Below are 24,200 nucleotides of genomic sequence, written 5' to 3' on the forward strand. Positions count from 1 at the left end.
TCACAAGCCTTTGTTGTCATATCTCAGAAGCCATTCCAGTGACAAGAAAGGGACCACAAACAGGTGAAGGGCCAGAGATCATTCATATATGATGCGAAGTCTTTCTAGATATATTTTCTAGCAGCAGTTGATTACATCTGTGTCATTAATTACGTGCTGTGAAGTGTTAGAGGAGAGGACTTACTACCATCCTGAGTCTGACTTGGAAAGGAGCCTTTGATAATGTGCATCACTTGTTCCTCAGTGAGTCTCCCTCAGACCTTCTCTGAGGAGTTGGCTGGCATCCTCACTGTAGAGGTAGAGGAAAGCATTTCCTTACATTCTCACCACTAAAAGAGCAAGTTATAAATAGGCATCCTCCATGATGGGTCCATGTGGGTGATTATAGTAGCAGAAGTTGACATTTCAGTTTCCTCAGAAAAATAGAGGGCTGCCTCAGTCCCAGATAGAACAAGTATTCAACCTACACACTGTACCAATTCCTTATTTGTAATAGGCGTGTAGTGTTACTTCATTATGGTTTTAGTTTATACTTCAGTAACAGCTAGTACTAATCATGTTAACATCTTTTTGCATGCTTACTTTTCATTTGTACCTCTTCTTTGATGAAGAATCTGTTCAGACATTTTTCCAGTTTTTAATTGGGTTACTTGTTTTCTTATTCTTAAGTTTGGAAAGACCATAATATATTGTTTACACATCTTTTATCAGGTTTATGATTTGTAAATATTTTTCTCCCAGAATTTGGCTTGTCTTTTCATTCTGTTAACAGTGTGTTTCAAAGAGCAGAAGTTTTTAATTTGGATGAAGTCCAATTTTTTTTCTGTTATGGCTTGTACTTTTGGTGCCATATGTAAGAAATCTGCATTGAATATGTAGATCAGTTTGGGAGTTGATCAACAGAGTTGAGTTTTCCGACCCATGAACACAGTATATCCCTCCATTTATTTAGGTCTTATTTCATTCCCCATAGTGATGTCTTAATAGTTTTCAATGATCAGGTCTTGCATTTCTTTTGCCAGATCTATCACTGAGTATTTCATATTTTTGTTATTTTAAATAGCATCATTTTGTTAGTTTTAATTTTCTTAATTTAGATATTGTTAGTATATTGAAATGTAGTTGACTTTTCTATACTGATCTTACATCCTGCAACCTTGATAAACTCACTTACTAGTTCTACTGGTATCTCAGTAGATTGATTGTTTTTCCATAGACAATATTGTTGTCTACAAATAAAGACAATTTTACTTCTTCTTTCCAATCTAGATGGTTTTATTTATTTATTTTGGTTGTCTTATTGTACTTATTAGGATGTCCGATACAGTGTTGAATAGAAGTGGTGAAAGTGGACATCCTAGTCTTATTCTTGATCTTAAGGAAAAAACATTGTCTTTGAACATTAAGTATAACATTAGTTGTAGGTTTTTGGTAGACCCCCTTCATCAAGTTGATAAAGTTCCTTCTGCTAATTTTTATTTAATCTATTTTGGCTCTGATCTTTATTGTTTCTTCTATTTACTTTGAGTTTAATTCATGATACTTTTTCTATTAAAGCTGAAGCCAATGATTTGAGAAAAATCTGTTTTTTCTAATATAGACATTTAGTGCTCTAAGTGCCACCCTCCCTAAATATTGCCTTAGTGGCATCCCACAGATTTTTTTCTCATTTTCATCCTGTTCAAAATACTCTCTAAGTTTTATTTTGATTTCTTTGACCCATGGGTTATTAAAACTGTGTTAGTTTCCACATATGTGAGAGCTTTTTTGGAGTTCTCTATGTTATGAATTTCTAATTGCAGTCTATTGGGCTTAGAGAATATACTTGATATGACTTGGATCCTTTATAAATTTATTGAGGCTTAGTTTATAGCCTATAATAGGGTCTATCCTGTGAATGTTCCACATTCACAGTTTAAAAGACTGCATATTCTTTCGTTCAGTAGAGTTTTATACATGTCAGATAGTTCAAGTTACTGTTATTTCCATATCCTTACTGAATTTTTGTATCTACTTTCTAAAAAGCAATTTTTTTTTTTTTGCGGTATGCGGGCCTCCCACTGCCGTGGCCTCCCCAGTTGCGGAGCACAGGCTCCGGACGCGCAGGCTCAGCGGCCATGGCTCACGGGCCCAGCCTCTCCGCGGCATGTGGGATCTTCCCGGACCGGGGCACGAACCCGTGTCCCCTGCATCGGCAGGTGGACTCTCAACCACTGCGCCAGCAGGGAAGCCCTAAAAAGCAATTTTTGAGAGACTGTTACTAACCTGAGTATAATTATGGATCTATTCTGTCATTTTTTGCTGCTTGTATTTTGAAGATATGTTATTAGGTGCACAAATATTTAGGATTCCTATTTCCTCTTCATTAATTGACCACTTTGTTACTATGAAATAACTTCCTTATCCCTGGTAATATACTTTGGTTTAAAATCTTCTTTTTCTTAGCTATCCCAGCTTTCTTTTAACTAGTGTTAGCTTATTATATCTTTTTACATCCTTTAATCTATTTGTTTCTTTACATTTAAAATATGTTGATTGAAGCAACATATGATTGGGTCTTTATTTTTTATTCAATCTGACAATCTCTGCCTTTCAATAAGTATTTAAACTGTATTTTAATATGATTACTGATGTGATTAAATCTGTCATTTAGCTGTTTTTTCTGTCTTATATGTTCTTTATTTCCTTTTTCCTCCTTTTTTTCCTCTTTTAGACTAATTGAATATTTTTTATGGTTCCATTTTTTCTTCTTTGCTTATTATTGGTAACTGTTATTTTAAGTGTTGCTTATGTTTAGTCTAACTTCAAATGATATTATAACACTTCATGTGTAGTTTATGAGCCTTACAATATTATATCTCCATTTCCCATTGAAGGTAAGACATAGAACATATTATTTCAGCAATAGCACCTGTCTAACAGTTTCTGATGTGTAATACGTGTCCAATTATTGTTGGAAGGATGAATGAACAAATGAACAATCTCCTGAAGTTTCAGTTTCATTTCTCCTTTGCAGAGTTATCGTAGACAGTTTTTATTTGAACACCTGAGCTCCCTAACCAACTGATAAGCTGAAACAGCAACTGTGGAATGATACATGGTTTGGATCCTATAGCAAGAGTGAGGTTCTAGGATGTTCAGCCCATCTCCTAGTTATAATATATAGAAGAAGCAGGTTGGAACATCCTGACATCCATTACTAACTTCTTCTTTTAGTTACTGCATGAAGAAGTCCCTGTGCATCTGGGAGCTATACAAAGCCTCTTAGGAATAGCCACCTTTATTGTCTCTAGCACTGATACTGAAAAGCTAAGTACCTTTATTCCCTGCTAGTTTTTATTATATGTATTGTATGAGTCAGAAATAAAGTCTTTAGGTCCAAGGTCCAACATTCAGATTAGTTGGTTGTTGAGCACCACAAACTGAAAGTTTGAAACCTGCTTCCCTAAGACGTTGATTCTGGTCTTGGCTCTGCCGTAATAGCCAAGAGGGCATGAACAGGTCACTGAAGCTCTCTCCCTTGACCTTTATTCCCCACTACTTCCATCTTATCATATTTCTCTAAATTCATGCAGTTCTTTGGAGCATGTGAAAATGGAACACCGAGAATTCTTAACCTCCTACTCTCCTATCTTCCTTTTCTATTCTTTAAAGGATTTCTGACTAGTTTGTATACATATAGAATGACAAATTGGGAAGATTTTCATGAATCTTATCATTTTGGCAAATTGTTAGCTTGTAATTATTAGACCTTGCTTTGATTCCTTATTCAAATGAAGAATAATAATTCACGTTCACTCTTCAGGGTGGCAGTTGGTTTTTAATAAAAATACCAACACTTATCTGTAAATTATTCAGTTCCCAAACACTTTGCTATAATTGTCTTCAGTTTAAGGACTGCAACTGAAGTAATCCAAGTTTAGGCATTAACATAACTTCCTCCTTTCCATCCTACCATCCTATGTATGGATTGACAGAAATAAAATTGATTTGGGCTCTAAGAGTTCTTATAGTTCTTAATAACCAAAGAATGAGAACAAAGCTAAATTAGTTATTATAATGTATGTGAAATTATGAAGGGAATGTGTTGGGGAGGGTATGTAATATTGGAAGTGTCTGTTGTTATCTTGAAGTAATTTCCCTTAGGTATTCATTTAACTTCAGTGTCAAGTTATTTACACAACAAGAGCAATGCCTATCTATTAAGGGTGATGTGAGAATTAGTTTAAATTTCACAAAGCACTTTGAGGCACTGAGTTGAAAAGTTCTTTATAAATGCCAGGCATTATTATAACCAGACTAGTAAAAAGAAACATGATAAAGCTACTCATGCAGTGTCCTCTAATAGAAACTTTATTGGTAAGGAAATATAAAGGTTACTGCTATTCATAATTTATGGCTGAGGGGAATAGATCAAGAATAATAATGCTTTCCTGTCTACATAAGTCTTAAAGACACAGATGTAGCTGGGATGGAATATATTGCTCCACTCAAGGAGAAGTATGAAATTGAGAACTTACAGGCAATAAAAGTGATATATGAAGATTAGTAAAGGCCAGTATCTTTAATTGAGCCATGAAAAATATCTTGACAAATTTGACTATGTCTTTCAAAGTCTTTCTTGAAGACTGAAATAGAAGATGTAATCCTTGATCATTTGGGTATATGGAACTTGAAATTTGTTAGAAATATTTGCATGATGGTCTTCATTCTAGTAACCAAAATAATCTGTCTCATTGTGAATCCTTTTCAATTTTTTCTTTTGTTTTATGGTGAGGAAAATGAAAACTTTAAGTTAAGTAACACTGAGTGAGTATTTTTCAAAAGATTTAATACAAGCAGAATACCTCAGGAAAGTGAGAGAAATAATCACACCCCAAAACATCTTAAAATAATCAGAGATTATGATAGAAATCTGTCTGTAAAAATCTTTGAATCACACAGTTAGCAGAAGAAATTTTTTAAAAGGTAAATTTAGTGTTTTTGTAATCAAATCGCAGCTTTTATTGGCTGTGTATTGGTTTCCTATTGTAACTTTAACAAATTACTGAAAACTTAGTGGCTCAAGACAACACAAATTTATTATCTTACAGTTGTGCCGGTCAGAAGTCCACAGCGAATGTTGGTGGGCTCAAATTAAGGTGTTGGCAGGGTTGTGTTCCTTTCCAGAAGACCAAAAAGGGAGAATGCAGGTTTTTTTACCTTTTCCGGCCTCTGGAGGCTGCCTGTGTTTGGCTCGTGCATGGTCCTCTTCCATTTCCAAAGCCAGCAATGACTGGTCAAGTGTTTCTCACATCACGTTGCTTCGTCACTCCTCTGCCTTCCCCTTCCACCTCCCAGAACCCTTGTGATTGCACTGGGCCCACCTGGATAATCTCCCTTTCTTAAGGCCCACCAGTTAGTGACCTTAATTCCATCAGCTACCTCAATTCCCCTTTGCCAGGTAAGTAACATAGTCACAGGTTCTGGGGATTCGGAATAGGCATTTTGGGGGAGACTAATTATTCTACCCGTTACAGTCCAGAAATGGAAAGATGAGAGTTTCAGAAGCTTTTAGAGACCGGCAGGTAAATGGCGTACGAATTCTGCCTTTGCTACTGTCATTTTCTGTTATCAAGTTTTGGCAGTACTTTAGTTGGCAAGCCTTTTTCTCTTTTCACCTCAATGAAGTTATCAATGTTTGGTTTGCATTTTTATTTCTAATTTCTCTAAGCATCCACCCATCTATGCAACAAACACTTGGTAAGTGTCTAGTTTAGGATGTGAAGCAACATGTATGGACCTAGACCATATTATCCTTAGTGAAATAAGTCAGAAAAAGACAAATACTATATGATATCACTTGTATGTGGAATCTAAAAGAATAATACAAATTAATGTATATGCAAAACAGAAACAGGTTTACAGATGTAGAAAACAAACCAGTGTTTGCCAAAGGGGAGAGGGGAGGAGGGAGAGACAAATTACGGGTATGGGATTAAGCTACAACTATTATATATAAAATAGATAAGCAACAAGGATATACTGTATAGCACAGGGAGTTATAGCCATTATCTTATAATAATCTATAATAGAATATAATCTGCAAAAATGCTGAATCACTATGCTGTACATCTGAACCTAACACAATATTGTAAACCAACTGTACTTCAATTTCAAAAACAGAAGAATGGCTTAATTAAAGATACTGGCTTAAATTACACTAGCAGCCACAGGTGAATTACTCTAGGTATCACTATGAGCCCTTGCCCTCAAGGAGCATACTCTGCTAAATGCAGTCCATGAGCCCCTTCATACAGTGGTTCATTATTAAGTAGTGATGCCAGAAAAGATTTAGGAAGAATTTACACACCTTGATGTTTGTTTTTCATGCTCTCTCCAACCCCCATCATGCAAATAACAAAGCTTATAACCCCTATTTTTTTAACAAGCAAATGCCAAGAAAAAATATATAGCTCAGATAATACTTTCCTTTTTCTTCTTTTACTCATTTTTTTAAAGGCTTTTCTTATTAAAAAAAAAAAAAAGTACTATATAGAAGGAAGGAAATGTGTAATTTCCTGTCGGGCCATCAGCACATTTTTAAGGGGTTGGGAGTTTGATCAGTTCTATATTGTAAATTCCAGGATTCTTTCCAGCTTTGAAAATAAAGGGAACTGGATTTAGCCTACAGACAATAAGGTTCACAGAAGACTTAATGCTAATTTTTCAGTATACAGAAGGACCTTGTGTTAGTGAAAGTGAGCAGGTGTTCTTTGTTTCAACCAAGTAGGACAGGAAGCAATGACATTAAAGGAGAAATTATTTAGACTAAAAAACCTCAGGTGTATTAAAACACTGGAAAATGTTACTAAGAAGGATGTATTGTAGATTTCTCTCAGAAGTCATCCAGTTCATCTTCTCCATACAGTGAAAATACAGGGCTCTGATATTGGAGAAAATACATGCTAGTTATTAACATGTGCTAAATAAAAATTTATTGAAATGAAGTAAATTCAGTTGGTCCTTTCACTGTACATACTTTCTCAAGGTTCTAAGCTCTCAAGAAGGTACTTAAAAAGTTCACAAGGCATAGTTGTCATGAATCTTTGCTAAACTGAAAAATTTGTCAGTTGAAAGAGAAAGTTAGAAAAATGTCAACTGAACCCCAAAAGTCAAGGTTTCTCATAGAGATAGCTCTACTTATCTGGAGTGATGATCCCTTGGACATTTCCTTAAAATACCCTATGCCTCAAGGACATCTGATTGTCAGCAAAAAAAAAAAAAAAAATTTAATCACAAACTGAAACATTCCAGCTAAAAGCATTTTCAGTCCCTTCTTACTCTGTTTTAAAGATGTATTTCTAAGGCCATTTCATTTCTTAATTGGATGTTGGACACTTGACTACACATGACTCCTCTCTAGAATGTATACAGCTGGATAGACAGGGATTATCCTTTACACAAGAGTATGACGTTTTGATCATGTCATTCTCTGGTTTAGAAGCATCTTTGGATTACACGTTATGGGATAACATACAAACTCCTTAGCAAAACCTATGCTTTTACAGTCTATCCCCATTCTTCCTTTCGGATCTCACCTATCAGCACAACCTTCCCATTTCCTTACCCTCTTCAGTCTACGTGGCCATATCCTCACCACCCACCCCGCCCCCACCTTTGTACACAATCCCCCTTCCAGCCAAAACGATCTTGCTTATCTCACCCCATCTTGTTCATTTAAGAATTAAGTGATGTCTTCCTCCATTCCTCTCATAGACTTTATCCCTCAAGCCATTATAGTCTGGCCTCACCTAAACTTTCTCTTGCTGAGATCTCTAGTGACCTCTCTGTTGTTAAACCAAGCAGTAGCCTTTCCTTCCTTGCCACGCTTGACCTCTTGAGTGTCATTTGGCACTGACAGCCACTTCCTGTTCCCCGAAACACTCTCTGCCTTGAATGTCGTGCATCCCACCCTTCTGGTTTTTCTTCTGTCTCCTTGGCCTCTGGTCTTGATTATAGAGTTCTCTTCCTTTTCTTAACCCTTAAAAGTTACTGTTCCATGGGGCTCTCCCCTTACCTTTTGATAAGGTAGAGAATTGACATGGCAGAAAATGTCATGAACGTTTGTACTGGTTGAAGCTCCCTTGGTGGCAAGCAATGGAAACTGACTAAGGATAGGCCCCTGGGAACAAAGAGCTGACCAGTCACGCTTGGGGAAGGGCTTGAGAAGCAAAGGTAGTGGTAAGAATGTCAGCATCGGGATTGTGTGCCTACTTTCTAAGGGTGGGTCAGTTCCAATGGCCTCATGTCTTTATCAGTCCCTTCCCTGTGTCTTTTATTGTGTCTTGTATATTGTATCTTACAATATCTTAGAAATCTTATGTATTCTTTTAGACTCCGGAATGAAGCAGTGATTCCTCTGTGAAGTCTGTCCTGATTCCTTTAAGAATTGTGGATTGCACCTATCTCTGAGCTAGATTCATATCAAAAATGTAGCTGTATTATTTTACTCAAAGACCACAGTGCAATTGCTGCAGTCATGTGGTCTTTTTTCTCCTTCCTCTGGACTAAGATTTATGGGACAAGGCAGTGAATTCTTTACTTCACCCCAGAGCCTACCTAGCTCCCTCTCAGTTCTTCTAGATTGTTCCTCCCAGTTTTTAGGTTTTTAGTTTTGAAACAGTTTAGAAATTTAGAAAGTCGTGAATTCATAGGCCACAAAGTTCAAATAATGTATATGTACAGATGCACATGGCTTGGCTTTAATTAATGTATCTTAATAGAAGAAAAATAATGTAGAGGTGTCAGTTTGTACAAGTATATTTTAAGAGAAAGATCCTTCTGTACCCCATATTACTCTAGATGTTATGTACATGTGTATTTTTACACTTCATTTTAAGTTTTGACTCTATTAAATTTGACAGAATTTTAAACAAAGCCTGAAAAAAACATTTTGTGTTTTCCATTACACTTTAGCAAAGATGGAAAGTAATGTTGACGTTTTATTATGAAGAAGATACATTGGCTTTATATTTAAGATAAATCATAAAATGTGTTGTGTTATGCTAAATGACAAGGCATTTAAAGTGTTGGTGACAAAAATAAACTAAAAGACTAGAAGAAGCAGAAATACGTGTAGAAAAGTTAAGAAATGAATAGCAAAGAATAAGCTACTTTGCTAAATTCTGTAAGAAGCTAACTATTTTGTACAGAGCTACGATTTAACTTTTGTGTGAACCTAAAATACAAGAAGAATCCTTAGTAAATTATGTCTCTTAAGTATTCTAATTATTGTACCATCAACATCAGACATCCCTCTCTGAACGTGAACTAAGTCGTGTTGAAGTAGAACTGTTTATCTGCTTATCGTGAAAGAAAATTCTTCAAGCACTTACTACCTGTGCAAGTCTTATGCAGCAAAACTCTGTGTTAATATACTAGTTGGTATACTAAATGCTGTAACAAATGACAACATTTCAGTAATTTAAAATGATAGTGCCTGTATAATAGTTTATCATGGGTGTTCCTGATGGATGGGTAGATTTCCTCCGTGTGGTGATTCAGGGCCCTAGTTTCTTCCCTCTTAGGGCTCTCTTATTTGCTAGAGCATTGGAGTCCTCTGCATTTGGCTAGCAGATGAGTGAAGACGGCATACCTTCTTCACTTCTATATCATAATCATCATTCCCCAAAACGATTTACCACTTTTCTTCATATTCCATTAGCTACAACTTTCATGTGCCCCTGCTTAGATGCCAGGGGAGCTAGAAAATATGGCTGGCTAGCTGCTTCTTGGCAACAGTTCTGTACTAGGGAAAGCATGAATCCTGGTGAACACGTTAGATCATCTGCCATAGCTCACCCCTATAGCCAAGGTAACAACAATTCTGTTACCCTTCCAACTACCCATAGAATGCATTTACTTCAAGGGAGACAACCCAAAGCTTCATCCTGTCCTTACTTCCAGTTCAAGGTCCAGCATCTCAATCAGGTCCAGCTGTGGCTCTTTGCAGCCTGGTGCCCAATGAGCTAGGGTTCGTGTTCACTGCCTGCTGTTCCGTCTCCCCTCCCCACCCTGCTCAAGCACAAATCCAATATATAGCAGTGGAGCAGGGGGCAGGAAAGCTACAATTAAGCTTCCCATTCTGAAAAAAGGTGAAGTGGGAAATACAGAGCAATACGTGTCCAGGGAGAGCAGTGAGATGCTGTCATGGCAGGCACTGTGAAGACACCCTGCCTGACAGTGTTCAGGATCTCTTGATTAGACCCTTGTTATGCATCTGAAAAGAGTTGTTTTGTCCTTTATTCTCCCTGGCCCTTTGGGCTCTACACATTTGGGTGCTTCTTCCTTGTCTGTTATCGTCCATGGCTGAATCATGGAAAGGAGTATGATCGCTTTCTGCTTGTACAATTTGGGAACCTGGTGACAATTTAACAGAGTTTGTTCACCAGTACCATTTTAAGAAGTAATAGATTTCATATCTCTGGGCCTTCATTTGTTACATATGGCAGTGTTTACACCTTTATTAGAGTCTGTCCAGAAAGACAGAAAATTCCAGGCCATTCAAATGGTGGAAATTTAACACGGGGAGTTAGCTACATGTGTGATAGAACAGAGAAGCCAAACAAACGATGGTGAATAAACCCAGAGACTAACAATATCGGAAACTGCTGCACACCCTAGGGATAGAAGGGCAAGAGAAAGAAGTGACATTACCAGATATTATCTGAGTTTTTAGCTTTGATAAGAAGAAACCATCAACTCCTTATGGAGTCTTCCATATTCTTTCACCTTTCTGTGTGCCCACAGAGTAAGCACTCAAATGTTTAATTGAACAGTGATACGCAGGAAATCCTTCCACCGACTTCAGTTAGAGGTACCCATCAGAAAATGAAAATGTGGCAGAAATGATGGTGTTCAGTACTGAGATGATCCTTAATTGGGGATAAACTGCAGTTATTTGGGGACCTTTTTTAGTAACCCATTATTGGCATTTAGAGAATGAGAAATTGTCGAAAGTTTTAATTTAAATATTCTCTTCCTGTATACGACATTTAGAGTTTGGAACAATACCAGTGTTCCTATAAACATAGAAAGAAGAATTAAAAAGGAATAAAGTCTGTAGGTGGTTCGTGCCAAATTCTTTTTAAAAGGATGGGGTGCGGAGAAATAGAAAAAGCTTTTCAGACGTGCTGGGAAATAGCAGTAAAAGCTACAGAGGATGTATAGCTCTTTAGTCTTTGACTCTTCTTGTGGAATCACCTTCTGAGTTGAAAATGATATACCTTTGTCTGCTGGTTTGAGCCAGAAATTACTAATCTATTTTCCTTTACTGTTGTTTAAGAAAGAATCTGTAAAATATTCCATTGGCTATTTCAGCAATCAAAAAGAACTCTTTCTAGAATCTGATCATAATTTTTGAAAACGTCACAAATGCCGTTTAATCTGCTTTGGGCTGAGCCTTTATATGCTGACGTGTGTAGATACGCTGGACTGAACCTGGCTATGGATGGGTTTGAGAAAAGTCTCAAAATAGTAGATATATTTAACAACTTGGAAGTTGGAGACTGTGACTATGTTGTTTTTCCTAGAGAGAGAAAGAGCCTTGCCTGAAGATTTCTCCATGCATATTTTCACTCATACATGGAAATGAAGGTTTTTTTTTTGACAGAGCATGTCAAATTCAGTTGCCATGATGTGCTCTGAAAACATTTTATCATACCTGAGCATGTTTATAGTTCTTTCATTTTCTTAGAAACTTCAAAGTTTTTTACTTTTCACGTTGCTTTAAAATAAGAAATGGCTTAAAATATGATGTACTGCATTTCATATCTTCATTTTATCCTTCAGAATATAGTGCTCCCATTTAAAAATATTCATTAAGGCTTGAATATAGGCTGTGTCTAAGTAGTGTCATGACTGACTAAAAGGGGAAAATATTTTTTTTTTTCTTTTATCTACATGGTACGTAACATCTGAAGAGTAAGCTTTTCTTTCCTGTGTTGGCTCTGTGGAATGTGGGATTGTGAAATAACGACTTGATAATTTGGCAGTTTTATTAAAAATAATTACTTTGTTTCAGTCATCATAATATCATCTTTATAGTTTTGAGAACATGTAGTCAGGAAAAAAATCCTTCTCTGATATTGATCTAGAGCAGAAAATGCGACGATCCGTCTTTTCCATCTCTTATTGGGTTGATTTCCTTTAACACTACTTTGCAATGAAAATATTAAAACATGAGGTATATTTTTGCTGCTTCAAATAATTGGTTTTGCTTTTTGAGCATGCTATTTGTAATTTCAAAGAATATTTCTTTCTGAACTTCTTTGCTCTGAGGAGTTTAGAGTGGTCTTGAAATTATAGGTGTCTATTAAGTATTTTTCAACTGTCAATTCAACCGTAGCCGCCGTGCTATTAATTCATTATGAAGTGACACAGGAAGAAAACTCGTTATGTGATAATGTGAAAACACATTATTTGTCAAAAAAATAAATAAATAAACCAGTCTGTATTGAAAACCCATCTGCTGTGGTGGGAGTGAAATGGTTTTATTAGACACATTTGGGCATGACACCACCTTTTCAAACAGGAAAATGTATAGAAAAGATTTCATTTCTACTCCTTAGACGTTCTGTATTCACCTAAATGTGTTATTTTTGTCCCTTACAGGTGATATTATACCCAACTTCTAATAGCTCCAAGTCAGCTGAGTTGCACCGAATGATCGTTCCAAAAAATAGCCAGGACTCTGACTTAAAGATCAAATTGGCAGTGCGAATGGATAAACCACCACACATGAAACATAGTGGGTGAGTGTACTTGAAGGTGGTTTTCTCCTGAATTATCGGATTTCATTGTATCGCATTTGTCATTTTACTGAGAGCCAATATATCAGACATTCCCATGGAGTTTCCCCCCCCAAGTTACATTAATAGGTTAACTTAATTTTTTAAATCTGTAGACATCTTTATAGCTGAATACATGGGTACTTAGTTCATATAACTGATTGCATGCTAACACACTATTGGTACTTGATTGTGTTGGTATTGCACATCACTTATATTGATAAAGAACAGTGATGTATGGAGATAACGTGTAAGATATATTTCAAAATACAGTAGTAGTTGAAACAAGCCTAGAATTCAGATCCCCAGAAATAGTTAAACCTACATAGACTACATTAGAGTTTAATGGTGGTTCAGATATAACCCAGGAGGCTGTACAAGTTTTGACGGGAGGGGCGTGAGTGTTCATTGCAATATGTGAGTGAGAAACTAGATCAATACCGGAGGAAACTGATGTTGGTGGATAACCAGAAGTGCAGGGGCTGGCCCCTGGGGATTGCTGTGGGTCAGAGTCAACTTCGATCTCTGAGATTCTTTTTCCCTTGTAGCTGATGAGGAAACAGGTCTGAACTCTTCAGTACAATTCAATGAGTTTTTTAAAACCCAGGTCTTTCTCAGATTAATACTTTAGGACTTGCTACAGCCAAATTCTAGCGTAGGGGTGTTAGCCGCTAGGAAAGAATGTGAAGACTTTTCTTATTAAGGAGAGAAGCAGTTGCTAAAGTGTCTCCTCCCAAGTTTAGCAGCAAATCTAACAGTCTGTGCGCATGCCTGTACAGAGGGGCATCTCTGCTGGCTTTGGAGCCAAGTCACTAGCACTGTGGCAGAGTTAACTGGTAAGTCCACAAGATAAGGATTCTTTAGATGACTGTTAGGGAAAACCAGGTTAGGCTCTGAGCAGGAGGCAGCCCAGATGTATCTACTAGAGCCGGGATGAGACTCTAAGGACCATATTGCTTCCTTGGTTTGGGTGGGCAGTAGTGTATGCAGTGTCAGAACTAGTCTCACTTGGGGGAAGAAGACCTCAGCGGGTGGGCTCTTAGAAAGGGAACAATAATTTAGGTATCCCACAGTATGGCGTCTTTAATGTAGTAATGCAGAGTCTAACTATGACTCATGATGCAGATGGAGTTCCTGGGATTTAATACTGAGAGTTCTTTCTTCCCACTTCCATCTACCTGCTCACTGTTGATTTATGCAGCAGACATGGATTGAGCACTTCCTCTGTGCCAACCAGAGCAAGCCTCAATGAGATACCATCCCAGGCCTGAAGGAACTGGCTAGCCAGGGATTCAGGCTTGTGTACGAATAATGATAATAGTGATAAGCGCTACAAGAGAGGAATGGGAACGGGTGGAAATAACACCTGATTCTAGCTGGAGTCAAAGAAAGTCTCACAAGACAACTGACTTTTGAGATGAAGCTTGAGGGATGAATTCAGCAGGTGGGCAGTGGGGAGGAAGGGCAGTCCAGACACCAGCCACATGGCATAGCCTGTACATAGGCAGGAGATCTGGAAGGGCTGTTAGCCAACCATGACAATTTTGGTATGGCTGGAGAGTGCTTTAAGACTAGAGAGAATACTACTGCTCTAAAGTGCTTAGAGACTAGTAGAAACTAGAGGGAGATAAAAAAAAAAGAACACATTATGTTCCAAACATTGTAGTTATTTCCCTACTCTTTTGAACTCAGTCTCTTGATGAATAGTACAGCAAGAAATGGGAACCTATGCACTGTAACGCCAAGATGGCCCCTGATTTACACATGGGCAGCACTGTGATGAATACCCTTTGAGCCTTCAGATTGACCCAAGAACCAGGATTGAATATGAAGTTGGGCACGTAGCAAGTTCTGAAGCCTTCAGCTCCCGTGGAAAGAAAGCTCTGCTCTAATCCTTGGCATCTTCTTGCTCTAAAATGCTTCAGGGCAAGTGGTACAATCTAGCTGCTTTCTAAGATTTGATTTTTTTTTTTTTGCTTTTTTTAATCACTCCTTTGCAACGAAGGAGAATTGGTTTGTATCACATCTCAGAGACCTTTGACTAAATTAGGACCCCCAGAATGGTTCTGGTGTTGACTTCTGCCCAAGACTATGGGTGAAAGAGCTGACTAAAGAGAATGTCTCATAGTCTCTGAACTTAATCTGTAAAGCTCGAGAGCTATTGTGACCTGCCTTTACGAAGATACGAGCAGGCATTGCCAGACGTTTGGGTAACTGCAGTTTGTGGTATGTAAAAGGAAGAAATTCTAGAATTGAAAATATCTGTGACGTTGTTCTGCTAGTTGGTGTGTTATGGAGCATAATTAAGAATATCATATTTCCTAATAGTTATTCAAAAAAGCTATGTAAGACCGTTATTGAATGTAATAATAATGATCAACCAGAATTTCAACATTGCTATAATAGCAATTTATCACTATGGGCAGGGACCACAAGCACCTGTCTAGGTTTCTCAGTGCCTGTGTGGTAACAGTTTTAAATATTTTGAATATCACCCTGTGTTTAGATGTATATGGGAAAACATGACTTGACACACACATGACAATCCTAACCTTATACATCTTTTTCTGTGGTGCTTCACAGATGGATTTTACTGAAGCCGAATTGTTGCATTTTAAAATGACCTTTTTTTGAACCAGAAGGAAAAATATAACCAATCTAAAGCTCATGCTTCTGGTAATTAATCAGTCCATGACTATACATTATAAATTTTTAATAGGACTGACTACATGCAAATGAAAATAGATATTTAATTTGGATAACACAAGCATAATGACGACTCATTCATTCAAAGCCAAACTAAACATTACTATGTGACATCTAGCTAGTAAAAATTTGGGTTCATAGGCTTCCCTGGTGGCGCAGTGGTTGAGAGTCCGCCTGCTGATGCAGGGGACACGGGTTCGTGCCCCGGTCCGGGAAGATCCCACATGCCGCGGAGCGGCTGGGCCCGTGACCCGTGGCCGCTGAGCCTGCGCATCCGGAGCCTGTGCTCCGCAACGGGAGAGGCCACAACAGTGAGAGGCCCGCGTACCGCAAAAAAAAAAAATAAAAAATTTGGGTTCATTTGTTCTTTGGGGGTATGTCATATAAACTAATTACATAAACTCTTATATAAATCTGTTAAATGAATTTCCAGCTAGGTTTTAAGTGGTTAAATAATTCACATTCAGCTTTAGAATTTATCTTCCTTCCTTTTTTGGGTGGCTGGAAGACAGAAGTGTTCGTGAACAAATGGACTGTCCTTTAGCATAACCTAGTGGCTGAGAGGCAGTATTAACTTAAATCTCAGAACTACCGTCGTCGTTTTTATTAAATCATGTTTTCCTAATTCAAATGTTATTTTCTCAGCCCAAAGAAAGGCAAAATAAAATGGGGCTAATAAAGCAAATGACTATTATGACAAATCTACAACTGAAAAGGAGAAAGATGAAAATTCAATTGCCACAAATATGTAGAAGCATTATGACTGGGATCTACGTAGTCTGCATGAAGCTGATTACTTTTACAGTTAAAAGAAAGAAAGAAAAAGAAAACTTCATGAGTATATAACTATAGAAGGATTATTTCACAGTTAAAATCAGTAAGATAAAATTTTAGCCAAATCACTACCATATAAATCTCATAATTCTCTGTGTGTAAAGTCATGCTTGGCAGTTTGAACATTTACTGAATGAATAGATGTTTTGAAATACTTTGAGAGTATCGTATATAAAACTCCCTAACTTACATCATAAAGGTAGAAAAGGCCCTGGGCCCATTGCTTGCTGCAGGGGCAAGACAGCATGTGAGCTTCCAGCAGGAAGAACAGCATAAGCCCCAAGCTGGCTGCTTGATTGGTTTCGTGTGCTTCCCTGTAGAGAGGACTGGCCAGGCATTCAGGGTCTGCTGTGTGATGCCTACGGAACCTTTCAGTCATACTCTTAATGTTCAAGTGTGGCATTTGCTCTAAAGTGACATGACTGCACTCTAATGAAGTTGAATTATTTTGTTTATGACTTAGGGTTTATTATCTTCAAGTAGTTTAGGGGACAGTCTGAAGACCAAAAGGAGGAAAATCTTATTTTTGGCAAAGTGGTGCTTACTTAGAGGGTCTGGACCTTCCAAAAAATAACAAGTCGGGGGTTTTTTTTCCAAGGAAAATTGATTCCTCATTTTAAATCGACCTTTTAGCATGACTTTTCTACATGTCCTTGTCTAAAATAACCATGTTTTGACATCTCTGCATTCCCAATTTATTACCTCAATCTGGCTTACCCCAGTTTCATAGAAATCCCACTCCTTGTAGCCGTGCCAAAACTTCTGACAAAGTGTTTGCTAGTTTCTTAATAAATGATTGATTCTTTTTCTGGATACAGTTTTCAGGAGAGAAGCCTGTCTGTGGTCCTTTATAAATGTTGATTTAGTCATTGTAGAATGATAAAAATATTCCAAATACCTTAATTACTCATGTCATTTTATATATACTAATATAAATCATTGAATTATGGTTTTCATTTTAATTAACTAGTGATTAATAAATTATTATAATGTTAGAAACATTTTCAAACATAGCTTTAAAAATTATTAAGGTAAATGTCTTAATTTATTATACTCCTTTGCAAAACTTCTCTGATTTCTCCTGTGACGGATTAGTTTGTCTGCAACTTTAAGCTCAAACTGTGGCTTTCTGTTCAACACAGGATTTTTCTCTAGGAGGCTAACATCTTAACCTGTGTTATTTTCTTCTACTTTTTATGCATCAAATAACTATTCTCTTGCTTTTAGACACCCTTCAGTATCTCATTTGGGCATCTTAAACAAAGGTACTTTAGGTCAAATAATTAAGGGTAGCAGATGAGTTCCTTTTTTCTTTATTATCGTTCAGAAACCACAGACCATATTCATTGGTTATCTTAATTAATTTGGAGCACTTTTCAAGAAGGTATCGTGAAAACTATTTAGGAATACTATAAAATTTTATAAACAGTTAATGCACATAATTGTAATGGAATGGTTTCCTCTTCTTAACTGATGCCTTGCTGTAAAATTTTTGTACTATACACTTGACACAGTGGTACTTTTTATTTGTGCATTTGTGCATATCCAGAAGTTTGGAAATAGTAACACTGTGTTAATAAAGCAAAAATCTTGGGCTGGTTAAAGGCCTGGGCATTGTGGAAGGTCAAGAAAAATTTGTACGTTATTTGAAGATATTTATTTTTAGTTCATTTCTCTGGTACTTGTAGCTGAATAGTGGCATAGATGGAGGACAGTACTATAAGAGTTTGAAGAGTAAGCACTAGTTTAAGAGCCAAGATGCTTGTATTTTGGCCCCAGTTCTGTCACTAACTTTGGGTAAGTCACTGCATCTTTTTTGGCCTCAGTTTCATCAATTACTGAAGGAGACAGTGGGCTACAAAATTTGAATGGCTCCTTAGACCCCTGGAAAATTATAACTCAGTGAATCATTTCCTCCCTGACCTCGCCAGGTGCATATTTTACTCATTCCATAGTATGTCATCAGAGAGAGGGTGTAAGGGTTCAGGGGGAATAGAAGTGGTAAAAGCGAGGGCAACATGGAGGGATGTGGCAGATTTGGGGGTATATTTGAATCCTCTCAAGGCAAGGAAAGGAAGTATCATGACTGACTTAGAAACATCAGGCTTCTGTTGTATAAGATTAATTTGAAAAATGCACAATATAGAATTGTTTGTCCTCTGATGGTGTTAAACAAATGCATATGAAAATTCAGAAAGGATATATACTAGATATACTAAATAGACTACAACTATGGGTGACATTGTTTTTGTTTTCCAAATTTTCTGCGATGTCATCATACTTCTTTTATGATGAAAGAATGAAGTTTATTGAACTGAAAAAAAAAAAGGAAATAGGTTTTCTTTTCACTAAAAACAGTTAAATTTGTTTTACCAGAAATCTGATTGTTAGGGAGACCTTTGAGAGGATGCCTTCAGGAGAGCCTGGGAGGAGTCCTGCCCTTCCAGTACTTAAAGGGACAGTGTCATTTAGGAGTGTAAATTCTGGAGCCAGACTGCCTGCCTTCAAATTCTGGCTCCATCACTTAGTAGCTAGGAGATCTTGGGCAAGTTATAAAACTTTCATAACTTTGCCTCAGTTTTCTCATCTGCAAAATTAAAATGTTGGTAGAACCTACCTCATAGAATTGTCTGGAGGAGCAATATTTTAACGTGTATAATGTGCTTACAGGGGTGGCTGGCTAGCTCACAGTAATAATATATTTAGCTATTAATAAAACCCTAAGGCAGGTACATCTTTGAGTTGAGATACTAGTAAAAGAAGGAAAAATATGAAATATTTAAAATATGAAACAGACAAAAACACTTTAAGAAATAAGACATTTCCATTTCACCCCCAACTTCTGACCCCCTGCTCTACTCCTCTCCAGCACTCAGGAGGGCTGCAGCTGGGCAGTAGGGGGCCAGGACTGGGAGACCTGGGCTCCAGCCAGCTCTGCTTTCAGGTAGCACTGAGTCCACAGTCACGTGCCTCCTTGGTTTCTTCATCTTTATACAACATATTGAACTCATTAAATGATCTTTAAGTTTCTTCCCGCTCTGAAATCTTTTAATTCTTTACGTCTAAAATTAGGATTCCCTTAAGGAAAGAAAGATGGAAGTGTTTATATTCCTGGGCAGGGTGGAAACAGTTAAGTGATTTTCAATCCGCATTATTCTCTCTGAGGACATTTCCATAGACATGAAGCAACGTGCAGAGTGACACAGAACACAGACTTTGAAGTTAGACCTGGGTTCAAATTCTAGTCCTGTCACTTTTTATGCAAACTTGGTCAGGTCTTAACTTCTCATAGCCTCACTTTTCTCCACCATGAAGTTGGATTGTCCTGAGCATGAAATGAGATATACTGACTGATAAAGCATGTAGCACAGTGCCTGTTCCATAGTAAATTCTCATTTAACTAGTAACAATCATTAAAATAAACATTAAAAAAGTATAATTCCTTAAACTGTAATACACATTATAATCACATCACATCATTTGACTTTATTTGGAAGAAAATGCTCAAAGACAGATGGGAAAATAGCAGTGCACAAATCCTCCCTGATTCCTTGAGAGTATAAAAGTTATATCCCCATTAATCCCCCATTAGGGCCTTCTGCTTATTGTTAGGCTTTCATTTACATTTTTATTTGACAGCTGTTATGGCTGTAGGTGGTGGCGGTGGTTTGTTTCTCTTAGTGTGTACGTTTGGGTGCTCACTTTATTTTGTCTACTCTATGTCCAAAGGAAGGAAAAGGAAAATACAGTTGATTCTTGAACAACATGGATCTGAACTGTACATGGCCACTTACACTGGGATGGTTTTCAGTAGTAAATACTGCAGTACCACACCATCAGCGGTTGGTTGAATCCAAGGATGCGGAGGAGCCGTGTATACGGAGAGCCAAAGTTCTAGGAGGATTTTTGACTGAGTGGAGGTTCAGCACCCCAGTCTCCACGTTGTTCAGGGGTCAACTGTATTGCCTAAGAGCTTTCAACTGTGTCTGAGCAACTGACTTGAATGATTTATCTAAGAAATAAGCTCCAGTTCTAAGAAAGAACACCTGGAGATCATTTCATAGCAAGTGAGAAGAATCTGATAGAATTTCTCTCTTTATTTTAGTCCAGTGCAGTCTAACTTCTTTGAAAAATGGCATGTGCTCTCAAAGTGTATTATCTTAAATAACTAGTGTGGTGCCTTTTGTAGGTTTAGTGCAATTGCTAGCTTTAATTTCCTTAAATCATTAGACAAGTATTACTTGACCGACATAGGTCTAAACAGTCTATCAGATCTTTCTCTTTGTGGTATTAAAATTTGTTCTCTTTTCAATAAGTTGTTGATCTCAATTTGTATATACCAAATAAGTTAGTTTTAATTTCATCTCAGGTATTTTTTTTGTTTTTTTAAATTAGTGTTGTAGATGTGCTTTGTTTAAGGAGGCATTGGTAAGCCTGAATAGCTTATGCAATACTTATTGAGTAAAAGACTTTTATTTTGTAGTTAGCATAGTACCCAAGACATTCAGGTAATTGAGTAGTCAATTATATATGCTGACATTTTATGAAAATAATCACTGGGAGTGATTGGTGTCTTTGAGATTAGAGTTCTACAGCTGCATCTTGGACATTCTTAGCTGGCTCCTGGTAGAGGACTGTAGCATTTACTGATGTTACTACAGAATACTCTTACTCCACATCCACCCCCGCCTCACTTCTGCCAGTTTTCAGATCGGATACCATCTCTGCAGTGAGGCTCATCTTGACCACCCTGTATAGAACGGTGCTCTTCTTTCCTTGCTGCCAGCTCTCTTAACCTGCTTCAATCCTTAAAACTCTTATTACCTGATATTATAGGTAGTGACTATTGCTTATAGACTGTCTCACCATCTAGAATTTTATCTCCATTTGGGTGATTTGCTGTTAACTAGCTCCCCAACCAAATCTAGTTTCTGTAAGATAAGTACCTTGCCTTATTCACTGCTATTTTTAAACCCAGTTTTTAGAAAATTGCCTACCACTTATCAGAAGCTAAATAAATACTTGTTGAATGAATGAATGTTTTCTTTTCCAAAGAAAGAGGAGAATGCACAACTTAGGTTCACAGATCTTTTGTATTCAAGGTTTTGGATTGGTTGTTTGGATATATTGGTTATAAACTTCCAATTATAATGCTGTCTAATTGGCACCACTGTAATATAAGTTTATTGGAGTGTGCTTCAGAACATTATTGCCCCAGATGAAGTGCAGGAAACTTCATTAGTCCACAGATTTCTATATGAAATCTAAAAGTTATATTATGAAAAAAAATGTATTCTTGTCTAAAAACTTTGTTATTCTCTGTAGCGATGCTTTCTTTTTTTAAATGGCTTTTTTGTCTAAACTATGATGGAGGAAGTAAATTTCTAATATCTATTATCTGCAGACATTTATATTTAGACTCTTCCTGTGATATGTGGTTGGAATGTAGGCGGAGGCTTTAGCAGCATTTTGTGTGGGCAGCATTATACCTCAGGGTTCGTATATAAGAATGACGGATCACATAACCCATACTTATTAAGGGCAAAAAAGAGCTAGACTTGAGCTTTGTTCATACTATGTTTGTGGAATCAATAAGTTACTCACTTTCTTTCTCCTACAGCGCCTCCTGATTTGAAGTAGTCCCATTTATTTCAGGAGTTGTTCTGTCAGTTCTGTTTGGTGAACACTTTTACTCCATTTACATAAGCTCAAAAATACTTCATGAAAATATTCTTCCCGACAACTGCCGAAGAAGAATGAAGAGAAACCAAAAAGGAGCCAGCACTTTGGCCATCAGTCAGATAGGAAGGGTCTTGGATACATTACATGGGAGAGGAGTCGAGGGGACAAGCAAAAGAATGGGCTGATTGCTACCAAGATTTGTAAAGATTTCAAAGGGTCCAAACATGGCCCAAATCATCAAGAAATGTAGGCACCTGAAGATTACATAAGTTAGGAAGAATGAAGCATGGCATCAGAGAAGGGCAACAGTACTAAAAGAACTTGACCAACGTATGTTGCAGCAAAGCTGGCCTCATTGGGAAGCCCCAAACAAAAGGAGGAGTAAAATAGCTTAGGGGCATATGAGAGAGGTCCAAAGGGACGAAAATGAGTGTTGGTGGGAAGTAGTGATCGATAGGGTAGTGTCTAGAAATACAGAATTGATTAAAAAGAATCTCTTCAGAAGTAGTCCCAACGTGTCTAGTAGTGTACTTAATTCGGTAATTCTTTCAAATAACACATGATCATTAGGAATATTTCCTAATCTTCTCTTTATGATCAGAGCTGGAGTTTAGCAGGTTTGGGTATTGGTGACAGGAGGTAACATCACAGCCACAGTTTCCCATCCAGACTGTGTTTGAAATGCCTGAAAATCGTTGTAAGCCCATGATCGTGGGGAAGATAGCAAATGAGCTTGTTTTAGTCAGATAGACGTGTGTTCTGATTATAAAAAGAATCATCACCACAATTTAAATGTTCATTAGTACCAGTGTTGATGACATGAATGAGCATGAGCAAAGGGTTTGCAAGTATTAACATTTCTAATCATTCATCCCGGAATCATTGATATCCTTAAGGGATAGTACGCTAGTATTAAATCAGAGGAAAAGCACATCTTATTTTCATAATTTTAAAAAAGGAATGTTTATTGCCTTTATAAAACTATGAGTATCTTTTAGTGTCTTTGTTTATTTCATGTATCAGAACTTACGAAAAAATTTTTTAAAATTTCTTTTGACAGTAGATTAGAAGGGCATAGCAATAGAACAAAAGTCAGAGAAAATTTGAATGTCAGCTCTTTCCAGCTTTGTGAAATTGGGAGCCTTATCCTTTCTGCCAGTTAGACTGATCTTTACATTTGTCTTTAACCACTTCCTCTTCACCCATTGTAGTTAATACCTCTCTCTCTATAGTCTTTCCCACAGATAAATCCATTCGTTCTGCCAACCCCAATTCAATCTCTATTCTAACAGCAACAACAAAAACAACCCAAAAAGCTGTTCAGTGACTTTTGTACTGATTTTCCTGTTTCACCTGTTTTCCAACGCAGTCAGGAATTTAGGAATACTATTTAATGTGTCTACTAAAAAACTTCTTGTGCTTCCCCATTGTCTGTAGGATTAGAGTTACATTTTTTAGCCTAGCATTCAAATTCTTCAAAAACCTGTCCCCATCTAGTCTTTACAACTTTTTCTCCTTTCCATACCCAACACAAACCCCCAGCTTCAACCAAATCGATCAGTTTGTATACACTGAACATGCTTTTACTAACACAACCTTATTATTTCCACTTTTTTATCAACAAACCCTGCCAGTCTGATACTAGCTTACACATTTTCTCACACTAGTACAGATGTACCAAGAAAGGTCATTTGTTAATCTAACTTCCTTTTGAGCAGAAACCCAGCTAACCCTCATCGCTTCATCTCCATGCCCCTGGTTTTGAGGGAACTGCTGGAAATCACTCAGATGTCCATTTTGATAAAATGAATAAATTTATAGAAAGGTTTAACCATCAGATTGACTAAGTATATCTGAGAGAGTGATAGTGTTAGGTGTGTTTGTAGTGAAAGATGTGAATAATTGATGAAATGTCTTAAGGCATAATGAAAACTACTAAAGGACAATGTAATACCATAGCAGTACAACTTTGTTGCAGTGGCTGGGAGTGTACAATCCGGCTGTAGCCCCATCACTGTGTACTCCTGGTGTAAATTTCTTAACCGCCTTGTGCCTCAGTTCTTCACTTGTAAAGTGGAATAGTAATCACCTATTTCACAGGGTTGCTGTGAGGGTTAAATGAGTTAGTATCACTAAAGTTCCTGGCAC

General features: G+C 37.3%; 1 protein-coding gene across 3 annotated transcripts in view; it reads left to right on the top strand.

The window, feature by feature from the left end:
• The window catches only part of CADPS2 (calcium dependent secretion activator 2), a gene marked incomplete at its 5' end in the record, with an annotated part of 490,811 nt that overhangs the window by 241,567 nt on the left and 225,044 nt on the right, over positions 1 to 24,200 (top strand). For all 3 annotated transcript variants that reach the window (XM_082661437.1, XM_082661438.1, XM_082661439.1), the window contains one exon: positions 12,655 to 12,794. In XM_082661437.1, coding sequence (XP_082517563.1) covers positions 12,655 to 12,794 — 140 coding nt within the window. The remainder of the gene's footprint in view (positions 1 to 12,654; positions 12,795 to 24,200) is intronic.

This window comes from Grampus griseus (genome assembly GCF_964374135.1).
Source record: "Grampus griseus genome assembly, chromosome: 9".
In the NCBI taxonomy this organism is placed as follows: Eukaryota; Metazoa; Chordata; class Mammalia; order Artiodactyla; family Delphinidae; genus Grampus; species Grampus griseus.